At 35.5% G+C, this 19,714-nt stretch overlaps 1 protein-coding gene across 3 annotated transcripts; it reads left to right on the forward strand.

Moving 5' to 3' along the window:
• The first annotated feature begins 295 nt into the window (after positions 1–295).
• On the forward strand, positions 296–19,341 carry slc7a9 (solute carrier family 7 member 9). Of its 3 annotated transcripts, none has more exons than XM_056461825.1 (13): positions 296–371; positions 4,261–4,409; positions 6,657–6,804; positions 8,392–8,634; positions 11,053–11,178; positions 11,420–11,519; positions 13,009–13,053; positions 13,675–13,798; positions 14,058–14,161; positions 14,242–14,338; positions 14,480–14,629; positions 17,475–17,649; positions 17,860–19,341. In XM_056461825.1, the coding sequence occupies exons 2-13, from the start codon at positions 4,305–4,307 to the stop codon at positions 17,919–17,921; spliced, it is 1,479 nt and encodes a 492-aa protein (XP_056317800.1). In that variant the 5' UTR covers positions 296–371; positions 4,261–4,304; the 3' UTR covers positions 17,922–19,341. The 3 variants fall into 3 exon arrangements, with proteins under 3 accessions (XP_056317800.1, XP_056317801.1, XP_056317799.1); XM_056461826.1 differs by lacking the exon at positions 296–371 and adding an exon at positions 3,225–3,292; XM_056461824.1 differs by lacking the exon at positions 296–371 and adding an exon at positions 3,253–3,355.
• Positions 19,342–19,714: the final 373 nt, after the last annotated feature.

The following is a 19,714-nucleotide window of genomic DNA, read 5'->3' on the forward strand; positions in this document are numbered from 1 at the left end:
AATAAAAATAAAGCAATAAAACATGACCATGGGTCACATAAACATTTACAGAACTTTAAAACTAAAGATTTTAATGTATAGCTCATATTGCTCAAATGAACATAAATAATAAAATCGTTTAGAGTAATTAATTTTCAAGTGATTTTGAGCAATTCGTTTTCAAGTGATTCAGAAAGCGAATGTGTTACATAAGCATAAACTTCCCTGTGGGATGTGTTTGTTTTTCTGTGTTTCAGAGCTTCACGTGAAGGAGGGATGTGCACAGTTAGTCATCTGTTACAGTGTCGGGTTAATTGTTAAATGTGAGCAATCTCTGCTGTTATCACTTAGAGATTCAAATCTGAGTTGGGGATAAGAAGTAGAGCCCACAGGTAAGGAATTGTCTTGATGTCTTCACTTTGTCTCTCTCTCTAAGGACGCCTGTCAGTGGATTGCATGCCTTTAAAGGTTTCTTGATAAAAATAAAACTGAACATGAAAGGAAGTATAACGTTGACAGATCAATACTGATGTGCGTCTGTGCTATCGTGACATCCTTCTCACTTTGCTTAATATCTGTTAGAACTGTTAACACAGAATTATTTCAAGACTAATTCATATTTGAAATATTTTAAAGATTAGAAAATGAAAAAACAACATTGTTGAACATCACTTGTCTCTTTGTTTGTTTGTTTGTTTGTTTGTTTGTTTGTTTGTTTGTTTGTTTCTTAAGTTCACTCTTTCTGAGTTTAATGCAGTCTGTTAATATTCATATAAGAAAATGTATCTGAGAAAATTATAACTCACTCATCTTGTCAGTGTTTATTGCATTAACCTGTTTTGGTGTTTAAAGTTTGTGTAATTTACAAGCTACATTATGTTGTGATTAGGAGTTGTGTAAACACTGCTCGTTGCACTTTATAATAAAACAAGTTGACACTGATGTTCTTAGGAAAACTTCATACATACTGTTAAGTTCATGGTCATGTGTGAATACCTTAATTACTTGTTAGTACATGTTGTTATTATTGTATTAATTAACATTTAAGTTTAGCTAAATGTAACCAACATGAACTCATGAGCTGTTGATGTATAATTATGTCATGACTTTACATGGAGGGGCACATCCCCCTTAACTCATCCTTCATGCACTCCTGTGTTTAAACTGTTCATGTTGATGTTGACTGAACACTTTTCCATTGTTATTCAGTGTAAACGCACTACACGGACATGCATAAGGTGTGTATGAGTTGTTAAGAATGGGTTAATGATGATGTGCCCCTCCAAGGAAAGTCATGATATAATTATACAGTAACATCTCATGATTTCATGATGGTTAAATTAAGCATAAACGAATGTGGTTAATAATACATTATTAAAAAACAAGCATGTACTAATAAGTAATTAAGGTAGCCATTATTCTCACGTTCAAGTTGTAGTTAAAGTTACTTCTTGATTAGCACATGCCTTAACTCATTAGTTCATAATAAAGCAATATTTAGTTAACATATTAACATTATTCATTATTCATGTACTGTTATTGTAAAGTGTTACCTATTTATCTACAGTAGTGTTGATTTCTACATACATTAATATTTTTTACACAATTCAGAGTTTAATAGATTGCGATGAGAGTATTATAAACAGTATAAGTTTTGTTTAAGTTGATTATGTCAAATCAAAGTAAATTTCAGGCAAAGGACATCACATGCCGTGAGATTGACGCTGTATCCCAATGATGGGGGGATGTTGCATTTTGGGTGGAAATAAAAATTGGGTAATTGGATTGACATCAGAACCTAGTTTCCAAGTTGGACAGATGTTGGATTTTGGTCACTTTCCAACGCAACCTAAAATCAACCAAATATCAATGTCTAATGTTGTTAGAGCTTGATGTTATTTGGACGTTACCACTATGACATCTAGTAGATGTTGAATTTTGGTCACTTTCCAATACAACCTAAAATTAACAGAATATCAAAATCTAATGATGTTACAGCTTGACGTTGTGTGGATGTTACCACTGTGATGTCTATCAGACATTGGATTTTGGTTGTCATACCGGACGAATAAATGTCAGTATTTGACGTCAATATGACGTTGGTTTAATATGTTGGCTCGATGTTGGATTTTGGTAACTTTCCCACACAACCTAAAATCAACCAAATTTCAACGTCATTTGACGTCATTATTGGATGTCAAAATAACGTCGTTAGATGCTGGCTAGACAGTGAATTTTGGTCATCTGACATCACAACCTATATCCAACCTAATATTAACGTCTTATGATGATCTTTTCTAATTTCTTTACATAAAGTATACTTAAAGCTTCAAGTTGAATCTTGTGTACCTCTACGCCAGGGATGGGCAAACTCGATCCTGGAGGGCCGGTGTCCCTGCATAGTTTTGCTCCAACCCTAATCAAACACACCTGCTTGTAGCTTTCTAGTGATCTTAAAAACACTAATTAGGGTGTTCAGGTGTGTTTGATTAGTGTTGGAGCAAAACTCTGCAGGGACACCGGCCCTCCAGGATCGAGTTTGCCCATCCCTGCTCTACGCTCACATATAACTTTAAAAAATGTTGAAATAATGTTTTTATTACAATAAATCTCATTAAAGCATATGTTGTCATGGCTTATCAGGTCAAATAGTTTGTATAGAGTGAACATTTGTAACTAGATTCATAAATGTTGTAAACTGCAAGAAAATGTAAGATGAAAAAGTATTTTTAGGTGGTGCAAGGAATTGCTCTTTTATTTTTATCTTAAATTCTTAACGTTCATTTAAAGTATTTTATGTATTAGAGTAATACACAACAGCATGCTACAGTGTTTAATGCCTGATATTTTAGAATTCTATTGCCAGTCAATAAAAAGAAGGCAAGTACATCGTTCAGAGAAGTTTGTGACTATGTGCAGTGATGATAAAGCACAGCATATGGCATTTATCCTGGACATCGTGGAGCTTGCTCTGCTCCACAGGCCAGTGTGTATTTGATCAGTGGCTTGTACTGAGGAAGTGCTTTTAATCTGAGATGCTTCTGTGTTTCTGGTCAATCCTTGGCTTCTCTCTGTCACCCCCCAAACCATATCAAGTGTCCCTTTGAAAGGAGTATTGTGTTGGTCAGAGCCTGCTCACCTCCAGCCAATCCTGCTGCCTCTCCTCCTCTGTGTCACATGTTTTCTTCAATCACGCTCAGTCTGAAGAATGACTGAACTTTGAAGGTCCCGCCCACACTTGTTGCCTTATTAAACACATGAATTTTGGAAATGGATCAAAACTCATCTGCTGGAAAAGCTGATTGCACTGCAGGTTTGTCTTTCGCCTCGAGTTAAACATGATTCTCTTGTGACGGTGGAATTGGTGGCACTTAAAGTAAGCTTGTGTTAACCTGTAGTTTGTCTGTTAAAGTTGGTCTAAGAGAGAAAAATGTGTTGCATTATTTATTGATTTGAAATGTTAGTAGATCATGTGATACTAATTGTGTGCAGTGAATCATAATTTCTGTGAGTACGTGATATGATGTGTTTGGAAACAGAATAATCAGTTTATGTAATGTGTGTTTGTTTATATAGTTAATCTTTGTGTTAAGTGAGAGTATTTATAGGGCTACATAATGGACTGTTCAGATAATGGCAGCACAAACGTATCTGCCTCCAAATCAATATACAAATCCCATTTAATTTACTGATGCTATTTATTTTCAGTAGCTGCTTGTGGGCATCAGCCTTAGTCTTTAAACTGTAGAGGAGATAGATGCAATAATTTCTTACCTGTGTAGAAAAAACAAACCTTTTTACAAACACTTCAGGATTGTGGAAGTCTTATGATGAGTTTATTAGCACAACACATATCTTTACAAAAAATGAAACCATTGTTAAACTGAAAACACATCAGAAATATTATTTATGTTGTGTTTTACTTGCTTGTCTTCAGATTTTTCTAGTTAGCACATCTTGATGATGGTATAAACTGAGCCTTTGATTACTGCACTGTTGTTGCTAGGAGAATTAATCTAGATTGAAGTGCAAGTTAAGCAGATGTTATTGTGTGTGAATAAACAGATGTGTCAGAGAGTTACTTTAGTAACATTTATAACGTCTTTAACCTTTAACTTGGCCTTTATTGTAGCTTGAAGTAACCTGACGTGATGAATTACACTGTGATTGCTAAGAATATTTTATATCAGGCAACCCTTGTTAGATTTCTGTTCAGGCTTAGTGTCTTTTTTTATTATTTATTGATTAAGTTATACTCGGGTCTTATCTGTATTTATTCAGGCCGACAGCTCAAAATTAAAGCTAGGCTGTTGATCTTGTGAATAATGGAGGAGGATCTGAAAAAGACAAAAACATACAATGGGACCGTCTCGGGGGCCGTGGAGGCCAAAAACCCAGATCAGCCTAAAGCAGCAGTTCTGCAACAGGATGTGAGTATAAGAAAGAGAATCTCGCTCATTACACATCACAAGAATGTAAAGAATGTTTCACGATCAATGATTTCCACTGATGTTAATGAGTGTTTGAAAGCTTTAACGGTGGGTCAACCTGGCAGTGCCTGTCGCCATCACTGCATGTAATCCTTTCCCTTCCTGACCCGTCTGCCAGAGTCTTTTGTGACTCCCATTAGACAAGTTTAACTATTATATGGACATGTGAATTCAGAATGACATAGAGGGTGATATTTTAAAGGATTTTGTTTGCTTGCATCTCAGAATTAGTGTAAAATGACCTTTTGATTGTATTTTTATATATTTTTTATTCAATGGGGTGAGTAATAAGTAAAAGAATCCTTTAATATGTGTAAATTTAGAGATTTTAGATGTAATCAGGGATGCACAGCTATGATATTTTTCATAAGATGAATTATGACTGTTTAGATAGCAGTTCTAATAATTTTTATTTATTTATTTGACATGGACATCACAATTACACTGGACAACCAAATGCATTTGTTTAGGTGTTTTAGCAAACTTGCTAATTCTCAACACATGTCCACATAAAATTACTGGAGCAAAAGCAAAGGCGACATGATCCAACAAATGAAAACATTCTAATTATTTGTTTTATATGCCATAAGTGAACTTAGATAAGACAGCAGTAGTAATTACACTGTAATAAATACATAAATCCAGTGCCTGTAGTTGGCAGAATGTCATCATAAAAAGTTTTAGGTTTTGTGGATTGAAAACTACATTTACATTACAACCTGTTACAAAATGTAACTTTACACTTAATGTACACTCATTGGCCACTTTATTAGGTACATGTAGGTACCTGTCCAACTGACAATGCTTGTCAATGCAAATTTCTAATCAGCCAATTACATGGCAGCAACTCAATGCGGCATGTAGACATGGTCAAGACGATCTGCTGCAGTTCAAAGCGAGCATCAGAATGAGGAAGAAAAGTTATTTAAGGGACTTTGAACATGGCAGGTTGTTGGTGCCAGACGGGCTGGTCTGAGTATTTCAGAAACTGCTGATCTACTGGGATATTCACACATAACCAATTCTAGGGTTTACAGAGAGTGATCCGAAAGAGAGAAAATATCCAGTGAGCGGCAGTTCTGTGGGTGCAAATGCCTTGTTGATGCCAGAGGTCAGAGGAGAATGGCCAGACAGGTTCGAGCTGATAGAAAGGCAACAGTAACTCAAATAGCCACTCATTACAACTGAGGTATGCAGAAGAGTATCTCTGAACGCACAACACGTCTAACCTTGTGGCAGATGGGCTACAGCAGCAGAAGACCAACTGAGGCTACAAATCACACAGGCTCACCAAAATTGGACAATAGAAGATTAGTAAAATGTTGCCTGGTCTGATGAGTCTCGATTTCTGCTGCAACATTCGGATGGTCGGGTCAGAATTTGGCGTCAAAAACATGAAAAGCATGAATCCATCCTGCCTAGTATCAATGGTTCAGGCTGATGGTTGTGGTGTAATGGTGTGGGGAACATTATCTTGGCACACTTTGGGCCCATTAGTACCAACTGAGCATTGTGTCAACACCACCGCCTACCTGAGTATTGTTGCTGACCATGTCCATGCCTTTATGACCACAGTGTACCCATCTTCTGATGGCTACTTTCAGCAGGATAACGCGCCATGTCATAAAGCGCGAATCATCTCAGACTGGTTTCTTGAACATGACAATGAGTTCACTGTACTCAAATGGCCTCCACAGTCACCAGACCTCAATCTAATAGAGCACCTTTGGGATGTGGTGTGAATGAGAGATTCACATCATGGATGTGCAGCCGACAAATCTGCAGCAACTGTGTGATGCTATCATGTCAATATGGACCAAAGTCTCTGAGGAATATTTCCAGTACCTTGTTGAATCTATGCCATGAAGGATCAAGGCAGTTCTGAAGGCAAAAGGGGGTCCAACCCGTTACTAGTAAGGTGTACCTTATAAAATGGCTGGTGAGTGTACATAATGATATGATAAGGGAATATAAATTAAATGAAAATGTAATGTCAGTGGTAGGCTAAATATGAAAAAAAGAACAACCAATCTTTATATCTAACAGATAGTGATAGAGTGCCAAATGTGTCAAAGCAGCTGATAGCCCATGTTTTATGGATTGATCATGCGTCCCACATTTTAATATCATGCTCTCAAGTTACACAATCATGCAAGCAGTCACTGACCTTTTGACTGACTCTTTCAGGTGGGTCTGTTGAGCGGCATCTGTCTGATAGTGGGTACAATGATCGGCTCGGGCATCTTCATTTCCCCCAAAGCGGTGCTGGAGGGAACAGGCGCCGTGGGTCCATGTCTGTGTGTGTGGGCAGCTTGTGGAGTGCTGGCCACGCTAGGTCAGTATCCACCAAACACACACTTTATCTGAAAACCTTCACGAGCCTGATAAAGCCTTATAACATAACAGACAAATACCTGAGATTAAGCATAATCATGTCATATTTGCTTTGGCTGTAATAATCACTCTTAAGTGACATAATTAGATTCACTGTTTCTGAATGCTGAGGGAAAATAGGTCAGTGTTTATTTATATTGGTCCCATTTTTTTATTTAGTGTCTTTAACTACTATGTAATTATATTAAAGCTAGACCACAGTGTGATTGTCCCATTTATGTCATGTTGCAAATTGATTTTGCAGCTATTAGGATGGGATAAAGTTAAGGTGGGCACACTTTATTTTGATGGTCCGTTTTTTTTTTTTTTAATTCAAGTTACATTGCTTCTACATGCCAACTAATTCTCATTAGATTATAAGTAGACTGTTAGGTTGGGGTTAGTTAATTGTCTGTTGAAGGAGCAGAATCAACAGATATTAAGCAGACAGTCTACTAATACTCAAATGGACCATCAAAATAAAGTGTTACCGTTAAGGCTAAAACCTTTGCTCCACTTTCAACCAAATTGGTCACGCCATAGTGTAAACGCTCAACGCATTCAAGCAATCCACAAAAGACTGATTATGTTCTGTCTACTGACCTCATTCATATGTTGCATCGAAATTGTATTTTTGTTTATTTTAATAAAAAAAAATGGATTGTAGCACAGTCTCACAGCATTTGGCATTGTAGTTATGTGGCTATCAAAGCTGGTGCTGTCTGTATTGTTTTCAGTTGTCTTTTGCATTTATATGTGAGTTCCAATATTATATCAAAAGATTTAGAAAAAGCATACATACATGGTTAAACAGTATTATTATTTCCCTTGTCTATTTTGATCTCATCTACTAAAATTTTTATTCCAGGTGTAAACAAAACATTATTGAGCCTTTTTTATATGTGTTACTATTACACAGTCTGCCTACCCCTATTCTTGTTTGTTTTAAAGTAGCAGGATGACATTGTGAAGATTTATTGAGCTCAAACTATGAAAGAAGGCTTCATTTTTATACTGATCAATTGACTTGAACTCCTGTGAACATCTTTGAGATGTGCTGGAGAAGACTTTATAAGGAGGAGTCAGATAGATGAAGGTTCTCTCGCACTGTAATTTGTCAATATAAGATCTTGGACAAAAATGAATGCAGTTCGGGATAGAAATGAACCTAAAGACATTGCATATGTTTCCATGGTTATTAGTACACCCTATAATTAAAAAAAAAGCTAATAGTGGTCCAACCAAATATTGTTTTTGGGCTAGTAAGTGTATTTTGCTCCATTCACTGCAGCTGTTCTTTTACAGCATAAAATGTTACAAGTTTCTAAATCTTTTGGCTGAGATTATAGTTAAATTCACTCAGTCAGTCTTTTTAAGTCACATACTGTTCAGAAAAATTCCTAAGACACAGAAATCCTCTTTATGTTAATACTGACTCTGTCTGCAGAAGACCTTTTGCTAATGGACTCACTGACCTCAGCTTGAGCGCTGAGAAACTAAGAGGTTTGCATGTGTGTGTGTGTGTGTGTGTGTGTGTGCGCGCATGCAGGGGCCCTCTGCTATGCTGAACTAGGCACGATGATCATCAAGTCTGGTGGAGAATATCCATACTTGATGGAGGCATTTGGGCCAGTGCTGGCATACCTGTACTCCTGGACCACCATCATTGTATTAAAACCTTCATCCTTTGCCATCATTGCCCTGAGCTGTGCCGAATACGCTTCCACCCCATTTTACCCAGGATGCACTCCTCCTCAAGTGGTCACCAAGTGCCTGGCTGCAGCTTGCATCTGTAAGTAGAAGTCTAGATCCTGTTTATATGTAAAAAAAAAATCTCAGTTCAAATCAATTCAGTTTTGTATATAATATAATATAATATAATATAATATAATATAATATAATATAATATGATATATGATATGATATAATATAATATGATATGATATGATATGATATAATATAATATAATATAATATAATATGATATGATATGATATGATATGATATGATATGATATGATATGATATGATATAATATAATATAATATAATATAATATAATATAATATAATATAATATAATATATGATATGATATAATATAATATAATATAATATAATATAATATGATATATGATATGATATAATATAATATGATATGATATGATATAATATAATATAATATAATATGATATGATATGATATGATATGATATGATATAATATAATATAATATAATATAATATAATATAATATAATATGATATATGATATGATATAATATGATATAATATGATATGATATAATATGATATAATATAATATAATATAATATAATATAATATAATATAATATAATATGATATGATATAATATGATATGATATGATATGATATAATATAATATAATATAATATAATATAATATGATATGATATGATATGATATAATATAATATAATATAATATAATATAATATAATATGATATGATATGATATGATATGATATGATATGATATGATATGATATGATATGATATGATATGATATAATATAATATAATATAATATAATATGATATATGATATGATATAATATGATATGATATGATATGATATAATATAATATAATATAATATAATATAATATAATATGATATGATATGATATGATATGATATGATATGATATAATATAATATAATATTAAAGCAGTTTTACAGAAAGGATTATTTAAGGCTTATATATTTTAAATTAAAGGATTATTTCACACAATAATAAAATTTCTGTCAATAATTACTCATTCTTATGCAATCCTGAACTTTCGTTCATTTTCAGAATTAAAATATTTAAGATGAACTCTGAAAGCTTTCTCCTTCTCATTCTTTCTTTGGACAGAAACAGTCCAAATGTGTTCAAAGTCTGGAAAGAAAGTCTCAAAGAAACACAAATGGTCAAAACAAGCCAACTGTAATCAGAAGAAGCTCCAAGAGCTCTTGTGCACCAAAAACAAAATCCTCATCTCTGTTTGACTATGTCTTTTACATCAGATCGGGGCAATACATGGCAATACCTCGTCCTCTATGTAGTGACATGCACCTTTACCTGATGGAGGACAGAAAATAGGTTAACAAAGTTGTATTTACCCATTTTTTTCCCCACAAAAGTGTTTTTGGAGTTTTTATATGGTTACAGTTGAACCACTCAAGTCACATTGACTGCTTTGACAGACAAATCTCTTGGTTCATTTTCTGGGACCATTTACTGTCTACAGAGAAAGAGGGAACTCTAAGATTTCATCTAGCCGGCAGCTAGCTCTCTGCAACTCTCATTTGGTTCTCATTTAGATCCCGCTAAAGCTAATTAGGGCTGCGCCTGGTCAGTACCTGGATGGGAGACCACATGGGAAAGCTAGGTTGCTGCCGGAAGTGGTGTTAGTGAGACCAGCCGGGGGTGCTCAACCTGCAGTCTGCGTGGGACCTAACTCCCCAGTATAGTGAAGGGGACACTATACTGCTCAGTGAACGCCGTCTTTCAGATGAGATGTTAAACCAAGGTCCTGACCCTCTGTGATTGTTAAAAATCCCAGAATGTCCCAGAATGAGGTTTTACCCCTGGCCAAATGTGTCCACTGGCCCCTGTCAATCATGGCCTTCTCTCCATCCCCATATCATAATTCTTCTCCTCTCCACCAATCAGCTGGTGTGTGGTGTGAGTCTGGCGCAATGTGGCTGCCATTGTGTCATCCAGGTGGATGCTGCACCCTGGCAGTGGATGAGGAGATTCCCCAAAAATGTGTAAAGTGATTTGAGTGTCCAGAAAAGCGCTATATAAATGTAAAGTATTATTATTAATCATCTAAAATATTTTAATTTGTGTTCAGTAGATGAATGAAGATGAGGGTGAGTAATTAATAACAGAATTACATTTTTTGGTTGAACTAATCCTCTATGAGTACTGCGCTTATCAGAGATTAGTATGTCAAATTAATCCTCTGCTTACCACAGGATGGGTATTCTGAGACAGAAACAGAAATCTAATGAAGAAAAATCAGAGTAGCTGATGTTTCAAGCAGTACTAACTTTCATTTAATATGTCTGTAACGGAGTCATGAGCTTCATTAAATGAAAGCTTGGCTAAAGGGAAGCATCTAAAATTGAGATTTAAATTTGATAGTTTCCAAATAAACCTCATCGGTTGTCTCACATGCTCTCTGTTCTCTCATCAGTAATAATTACTCTTGTCAACTGTCTGAGCGTGAAGCTGGCCTATCGAGTGCAGAACTTTTTCACAGCAGCCAAACTCTTGATAATCATCGTCATTGTGGTTTCAGGCATTGTTATGTTGGCTCAAGGTAATGTTTACTCTTTTATATCTTATTACTCTTTACTGAATCCAGACATGCGAATTATTCAGTCATATGAATCGCAATCAAATGCATTGTGAAAACAGATAAAGAAATTAGTTTTGATTACGCTGTGACTCATTGTATGGCAAGCAATTACTGCATATGTGTGTTGAGATAAAGTGACCTTATCTGCCTTATCTGCAAATGTTCAAAGATCAATAAAACATGTCTTTTAATGGTTTTTCAGGCAATACACAGAATCTCAGAGACCCATTTGCAGGGGCAACAACATCATTTGGAGCAATTGGCCTTGCGTTTTACAACGGTCTCTGGGCTTATGATGGATGGTAAATGATTGATGGCCTCATATAATGTTGCACATGTGGCATATGAGGCTGATGCAGCAGTGGAGGTCTTTAATATACATTCTAGTGTGCTCTCAGACCTGAATCATTTCGGAAAAAGGAACTAAATCCTTTCTGAATCTTAAAGTGCCCCTATTATGGATTATAAAAAGTTATAATTTGGTTTTGGAGGTCCGGCTGATATGCATGCAAGCTCAAAAAGCACTATCATTGTCTTATAATATGCATTGTTATGACTAATGTGATTGGTCTTCTGGGCACAGCGCATGTTGGAAGAGAAACGCCCATCAGGACGTATCAAGACAATGTTGAAACACAAGCAGCCATCGTACTGAGTTTATGTGTGAGCGCACTGCAGGAGCATATTAATAACGCAATGCAGTTACACCAGCATGCTGATCGGTCACACTTTATTTTGATGGTCAGTTTGTTACATTTCAGTTACATTGCATCTACATGCCAACTAAATAGATTATAATTAGACTGTTAGGTTGGGGTTATGGTTAGTGTAAATTGACATGTACTTGCTAAGTTTCGTATAGTCAGTTAAATGTCTGTTGGAGGAGCAGAATCAACAGATATTAAGCAGACAGTCTACTAATACTCAAATAGACCATCAAAATAAAGTGTTACCTACTGATCTATTCTTAACCATAACTCCTAATATTAGCAACTATATACATTTGAAGTCTGAATTATTCGCCCCCTGTTTATTTTTCCCCCAATTTCTGTTTAACGGAGAGATTTCTTCAACACATTTCTAAACATAATAGTTTTAATAACTCATTTCTAGTAACTGGTTTATTTTATCTTTTCCATGATGACAGTAAATAATATTTGACTAGATATTTGTCAAGACACTTCTATACAGCTTAAAGTGACATTCAAAGGCTTAACTAGGTTAATTAGGTTAACTAGGCAGATTAGGGTAATTAGGCAAGTTATTGTATAACAATGGTTTGTTCTGTAGACTAACAAAAATAAATTTGCTTAAAGGGGCTAATAATTTTGACCTTAAAATGTTTTTTTAAAAATTAAAAACTGCTTTTATTCTAGCCAAAATAAAACAAATAAGACTTTCTCCAGAAAAAAAAAAATCAAACATACTGTGAACATTTCCTTGCTCTGTTAAAGAAAAATGGAAAAGAAATTCAAAGGGGGGCTAATAATTTTGACTTCAACCGTACATTCAATATTAAATGACACAGCATCAAAAGTAAGTATTTTGCACATTGACCATGCAGCACGCCAATAGATGTGTTCAATAGATGTATTGACATCTACTGAAAATTTGGGAAAATACATAATAAATATTGTTGCAGGTCAATTTATCATTATTATTGCGTTGTCATCATTAAGCTGACAGTTAGCATTGCATTATATTTATACATTAACCTTATGAAAGTATCTGAGATGGATTGAAGAACTCCAGTTAATATTCAGTAGAAATTCTCTTTCCTTTTTTCCACAGGAATCAGCTTAACTTCATTACAGAAGAACTGAAAAATCCATACAAGTAAGAGTAAAAAGAACACATTAAAGGTTTAATCAGTTGCATAATCATATACAGTGATCAGCATATATAAGTACACCCCTCACAAATCTCTCTTTTAAATTCATATTTTTAATAGGAAGCTATACAATATTATATTTGTGCATATACATTAGTTTAGTCAGTACTGAAGCCAGATCTGGAGCTTATCTAACAAAATAACTTATGATAACGGTCCAAAAACTAGTACACCCAAATTTATATGTTAGAGAAAAATATTAAATACAAATTTAAAAAAGAGGAAAAATCAAAAGAAGCAAAAATGTTGAAATTTTGTAGAATGTCATTTGTTTTTGCAATATTTTGCTTGATTTAATTGTATTATCTTTTAATTTCTAAATCTGTTTGATGACTAAAATATTATTTTAATAAATATATCTGTTTAATAAATCTGTTTTGTTTAAATACATTGCCTATATATATCACTGAGAAATGGATAAAAATATTCATTTTCAAAATGGGCTGTACTCAATTATGCTGAGCACTGTATGCATGTCAATGTTTCCAACAATAAATCTAGTCTGTCATACAGTTTTTCAGAGTTAGCCATGAAGGTCTTGTTGAAAGTGTCTCATTTTTGAACAGAAACCTTCCCCTGGCCATTATTATTGGGATTCCTCTGGTGACTGTGTGCTATATAATGGTCAACATTGCATATTTCAGTGTCATGACCTCGACTGAACTTCTACAGTCTTCAGCTGTTGCTGTGGTGAGAGTGTGTTATAAAATCTGGAAATATCAGGCAATTTTATATAGTCAATGTACAGATACATACTAAGCTAAACAATTATATAAAAGATGTATTAAAAAAGACCTTACCCTAAGCATTCACAATTGGAAACGTCATGAATTATTCAAACAGGAATCAGTACTAAAACTCGTCCTGTCATCATTCATTAAAAGAAAATATGATTTTAATGTGAATTGATTCTTGAGCTGTATTTTACTCTCTGGGCTTTTTCTTGCAGACGTTTGGTGACAGAGTGCTGTACCCACTATCATGGATCGTGCCGGTGTTTGTGGTCTGTTCCACTTTTGGTGCAGCTAATGGGAGCTGTTTCACCGCCGGCAGGTCAGGAACTTCAGCTTTATAGATTATACCAAAAATGTCTTCTGAGCCTTTGCTTACTATCTGCTGTTGTTGTCTGTTAGGTTGACATACGTGGCGGGCCGTGAGGGTCACATGGTTAAGATCATGTCTTACATCAGTGTGAAACGTTACACACCTTCTCCAGCTCTAATGTTTAATGTAGGACCTCAAATCTTATCAGTATATTTTGCATATTAGATCAAATGTGATGGTAAATGTAAACAGTTCTTCTTTAAAGCACAGTCAGTAACGATATGTTCGTTTTGAGATGCAGTATTTGTTCTTGTGTGTGATTTTCAGGGCGTCGTGTCAATCATCTACATAATGCCAACAGACATAAACACCCTCATCAATTACTTCAGTTTTGCTACGTGGCTTTTCTACGGGCTCACGTGTCTGGCGCTCATCGTTATGCGATTCACTAGAAAGGACCTCAAGAGGCCTGTCAAGGTTAGAACACATTATTTACTGTGACATCATCATTTTACATTAAGGTCAACCTTAAACAACTTAAACAAATTATGAGCATCAAAAGCTATTCGTAGTAGACACAACAATACTTCCAGCAGTGCAAAAGCTAGCAAGAAGAGAAGCTGAGAGGGGAAATGAGAAGTGACGTGATTTATTCCTACAATCAGTGTTATTTTATTATCACTCAGATCATTTGAATTTATTTATGTAAATGAATTTAATTTTGTTTTTAGTTGAAGCTTCAGTATTGTTTTGTCATTTTTATTTACTTTTTGGATTCTTTAAATGCATGTATAGTTTATTCATTCATTCATTCATTCATTTTCTTTTCGGCTTAGTCCCATTATTAATCAGTGGTCACCACAGCGGAATGAACCGCCAACTTATCCAGCATATGTTTTATGCAGCGGATGCCCTTCCAGCCGCAACACAGAACTGGGAAACAGCCATATACACTCATTCACACACATACACTACGGCCAATTTAGCTTATTCAATTCACCTTTAGCACATGTCTTTGGACTGTAGGGGAAACCGGAGCACCCAGAGGAAACCCACACGAACACAGGGAGAACATGCAAACTCCACACAGAAACGCCAACTGGCCCAGCCTGTGCTCGAACCAGCGACCTTCGTCCAGTGAGGCGATTGTGCTACCCACTGCGCCACCGCGACAGCCCTATAGTTTATTCCTTTGTAATTAATTTTAACACAAAGTATTTTTTTCAGTTAATGTTAATATATTTCTGTAACAAAACTAGTTTGTGCATGTTTAGTTTTAGAAACTTTCAGTTCACTCAAGATGTAGCTGATTTTTCTTCAACTTCTTAAAGGTTTAAAGTTGAACTCATGGTGGTTGGTGTTTTATAAAACGCAACAGCAAAATACATAATCAAAAGCACAATTAATTTCCATTTTGCTCCTGACTCTGAGCAATAAACTGAACATTATTAAACCTGAAGCACAAGCATCTTGTAGCGTAATGACATATGCATGGCTGCAATTTTTTTTACCCGGAAACTGCCAGTAGATGTTGACTTGCAAATATATCTTTATAAATCACCAAGGTCCACAGTTTTAGCTAAAACTCTACTTAAAGGTTATTTTTTAATTGCCTGAGCGTGGCTAAATTACCAGCAAATGTGACAAATTTAACCTTTAACCAGCCCTGTTATAAATTAATTTCATACAAAAGAGTTGTGTTAAAGTGAAAGGTAGTTTTTTTTATGTCCACAACCGAAATATAACAAGAACAAAGCATTGATACATTATTCAAATATGAACTGATATATAATACACACAGTGGGCATGGAAAGTACTCTGTTTTTCACTCTGTTATATTGCAGCCATTTGCTAAAATCATTTGCATCAAGTGCATTTTGTCCTCTTTAATGTACACACAGTAACACATATTGACAGAAAAATACAGAATTGTTGACATATTACATGGTCCTAAGTATTCAGACCCTCTGCTCAGTATTCTGCAGAAGCACCCTTTTGATCTAATACAGCCATGAGTCTTTTTGGGAATGATGCAACAAGTTTTGGATTCTTTTCCTCTTAGCAGATCCTCCATAGTTCTGTCAGGTTGGATGGTAAACGTTTGTGGACAGCCATTTTAGGTCTCTCCGGAGAAGCTCAATTGAGTTTCAGTCAGGGCTCTGGCTGGGCTATTCAAGAACAATTCATTGTAGTCATTGTAAAGCCACTCCATTATTTTAACTGTGTGCTTAGAGTCATTGTCTTGTTGGAAGGTAAACCAACAGTGTGAGATCCTGAGCACTCTGGAGAAGGTTTTCATCCAGGACATCCCTGCGCCTAGCAGCATTCATCTTTTCCTCAATTGCAACCAGTCGTCCTTGTCCCTGCAGCAGAAAAACACCCCCACAGCATGATGCTGTCACCACCATGCTTCACGTTTAGGACTGTATTGAACAGGTGTTGAGCAGTGTCAGGTTTTCGCCACACACACCACTTACAATTAAAGCCAAAAAGTTCTATCTTGGTCTCATCAGACCAGAGAATCTTCATGCTGACTTTCATGTGTTGGGCCACTCTGCCATAAAGCCTCGAATAGTGGAGGACTGCAGTGATGGTATGGTTGACTTTCTACAACTTTCTCCCATCTCCCAACTGCATCTCTGGAGCTCAGCCATAGTGATCTTTGGGTTCTTCTTTCCCTCTCTCACCAAGGCTCTTCTTCCCCGATAGCTCAGATTGGCCAGATGGCCAGCTCTAGGAAGGGTTCTGGTCATCCCAAACATCTTCCATTTAAGGATTATGGAGGCCACTGTGCTCTTGGGAACCTTAAGTGCAGGAGAATTGTTTTTTTTGTGTGACCTTGGCCAGATCTCTGCCTTGCCACAATGCTGTCTCTGAGCTTTTCTTGCAGTTCCTTTGACCTCATAATTCTCATTTGCTCTGACATGCATTGTGAGCTGCAAGGTCCAATTTAGACAGATGTGTGGCTTTCCTAATCAAGTCCAGTCAGTATAATCGAACCATCTCATGGATGATCTGAAAAATGGACAGCACCTGAGCTAAATATATGAGTGTCATAGCAAAGGGTCCGATTACTTAGGACCATGTGATTCATGTAGTTCAGCTTTTCTTTTTTAATGAATCTACAAACATGTCAACAATTGTGTTTTTCTGTCAGTATGTGTTACTATGTGTAGGTTAAAGAGAGAAAAAATGAACTTAAATGATTTTAGCAAATAACTGCAATATAACGAAGTGTGAAAAATTTAAGTGGGTCTAAATACTTTCTGTACCCACTGTATTTATATTAGGTATAAAAATGACGGTCTTTTGCTCTCGTCAGGTGCCGATAGTCATTCCTGCCTTAGTGGTGGTTGTGTCCTGTTACCTGGTTCTTGCTCCCATCATTGACAAGCCTGAGTGGGAGTATTTGTACTGTACAATGTTCATAGTCGGTGGTCTTCTGTTATATGTACCCTTCATCCACTATAAATTCAACTGGACTCGGCGCTTAATGAGTAAGTAGCTGGTCATTACACATTTGGATACGTTTGAGTGAGCAAAATGTGTTTATCTTAACCATTGACAAATCTATAGTAACTGCATGTTGTTTTGTGCTGAGTAAATGTTTCCTTAATGTTATTTTTAGTCAATGTTCTATAAACATTTAGTGAACAAATGGCTTGATAATTAAATAGCTTCAAGTAAATAGCTGATCTCTTCTGCAGGGCCGTTCACCATGCATCTTCAGCTGCTGCTGCAGGTCGTCCCGCCGGAAAAGACCGAGTGACAGATGTCAAACCTGAGGTCAGACACTGATGTAATAGCCAGTAATGGACAAATGTGGATAAGGGATCTTTAAAGGGAACTGCTTGCTGCATATGGACAGATTTTATTTTTTTATCATCATTATTTTTTATAACTAACACCAGACCACCAGCTGGATTTACATATGTGTGTTCCCCGGTCACAGGGTTATCTTTTTACTTTAAAGAATACCACCTAACACATCATGAATGTCTGTAAATTATGGCAAATTTAAGTTTATTTAACTTATAATTGTATTGTTATATGCAGGGTTGTTGTAAAGTATAGCAATGATAAGATTTGTTGACAGGCATGTTACAGAGAAATGAACTATCCAGAATTAAAGGGTCTTCTGTGAATACTAAACAAATGTTTTCAATCAGAGTTACAAAAGGACCAGCAGCACAGTCCTTAAAGTTGCTCAACTCATAGAAAATAAAAGGATTTGCAATAATGTGGGACTTATGTTGCTCCCTATTCTTAGATCCTAATAAAGAGCAACCACTGGGCTTCTGAAAATTTCATTTTACAGTTCATCCCAATTATTTTTACAGTAACTCATCAGCCTTTAATAACAGTCTGTGAATAATGCGGTTGTAACCGATTATATATGCTTTAGTTAAAGCACTAAGTGCACATTATTTCTTATTTAAACGTAGTTTTGTAAATAATTTTGATGAATTAGAGAAAAAACACATGATTCAACCCTAAAAGTAAGCCAACAAAAACTCTCGCCCTACCCACTCCCATTAAGCAGCATGAATAACAAACAACAAATAATTGTATGCATATTATACATCTTTTGTAATAAACATAGAAAATACTTTCTATAGATGGCCTATAAATCACCATTTTAACACTCATCTTCCCCTCCTGTCTAGCTTATTGTATATTGTGGCTCAAAATGTCCACATGGACAAGAGTGACTTTTATGCTTAAGTTAAAATAAACACATCTGTTTACATTTGTATCAAAAACAAACAAGAAAAAACAAAACAATTCCCGTCATTTTTTCCCTGTGAAAACCCAAAACTATATGCTGGATCATTGTGTCTCTGATGCCCTCTTGTGGAGAAAATAAACCACATAAAGTTGCGTTTGTACTCGTGTGATTGAGGATGATACTAACACAACAAATACACTTAAATATGGAAACTCCAATTTCAAACTTGAACTTGCATTTTTGCATTTAAATATGTAGCCAGACATAAAAATATCTCCTCCATTTCCTATTAAGTCCTAAATTAACTTAATTCTTTGTGTGTATTCATATTTAAACAATGTTTTAATTGAGTGAGCATGTTAATTCACCGATGTAATGCTTTATAGGATTGTATTTCTGCTCCACATCCTGTACACCGTCCTGTACTTTTGTCTTTGATTAAAGTTTGTCATGATGTGAATCATCTTGTTGCTGACTGATTTGCTTCAGGATTTTAACTTTTTTTGTAATTGCTATGAAACAGTGAACAGGAAATACTGCTGTAAATAACTAAACAGTTACTCTTGCACTCTGTACTGAAAAATAGACCTCATACCATAGAAAACTGGGGAATTATTATGGGTTTATTGTGAATAATAAATCACACACACTTTTAACTTAATTACTCTGGTGTGATTTCAAGCCTGTTATTTACCACACAGATGTTTGAGGCTACTAGTCTGGGATATTTGTGTGGGTATTTTTGGACTTGGCTGATGTAATAAATCATTATGTTTAATCAGTTTTACTTCTAGTATATGAATAAAAATATGTTGAGGTAAATGTTGTAATGA

The sequence above is a fragment of the Danio aesculapii genome, chromosome 7 (genome assembly GCF_903798145.1).
Source record: "Danio aesculapii chromosome 7, fDanAes4.1, whole genome shotgun sequence".
Lineage (NCBI taxonomy): Eukaryota > Metazoa > Chordata > Actinopteri > Cypriniformes > Danionidae > Danio > Danio aesculapii.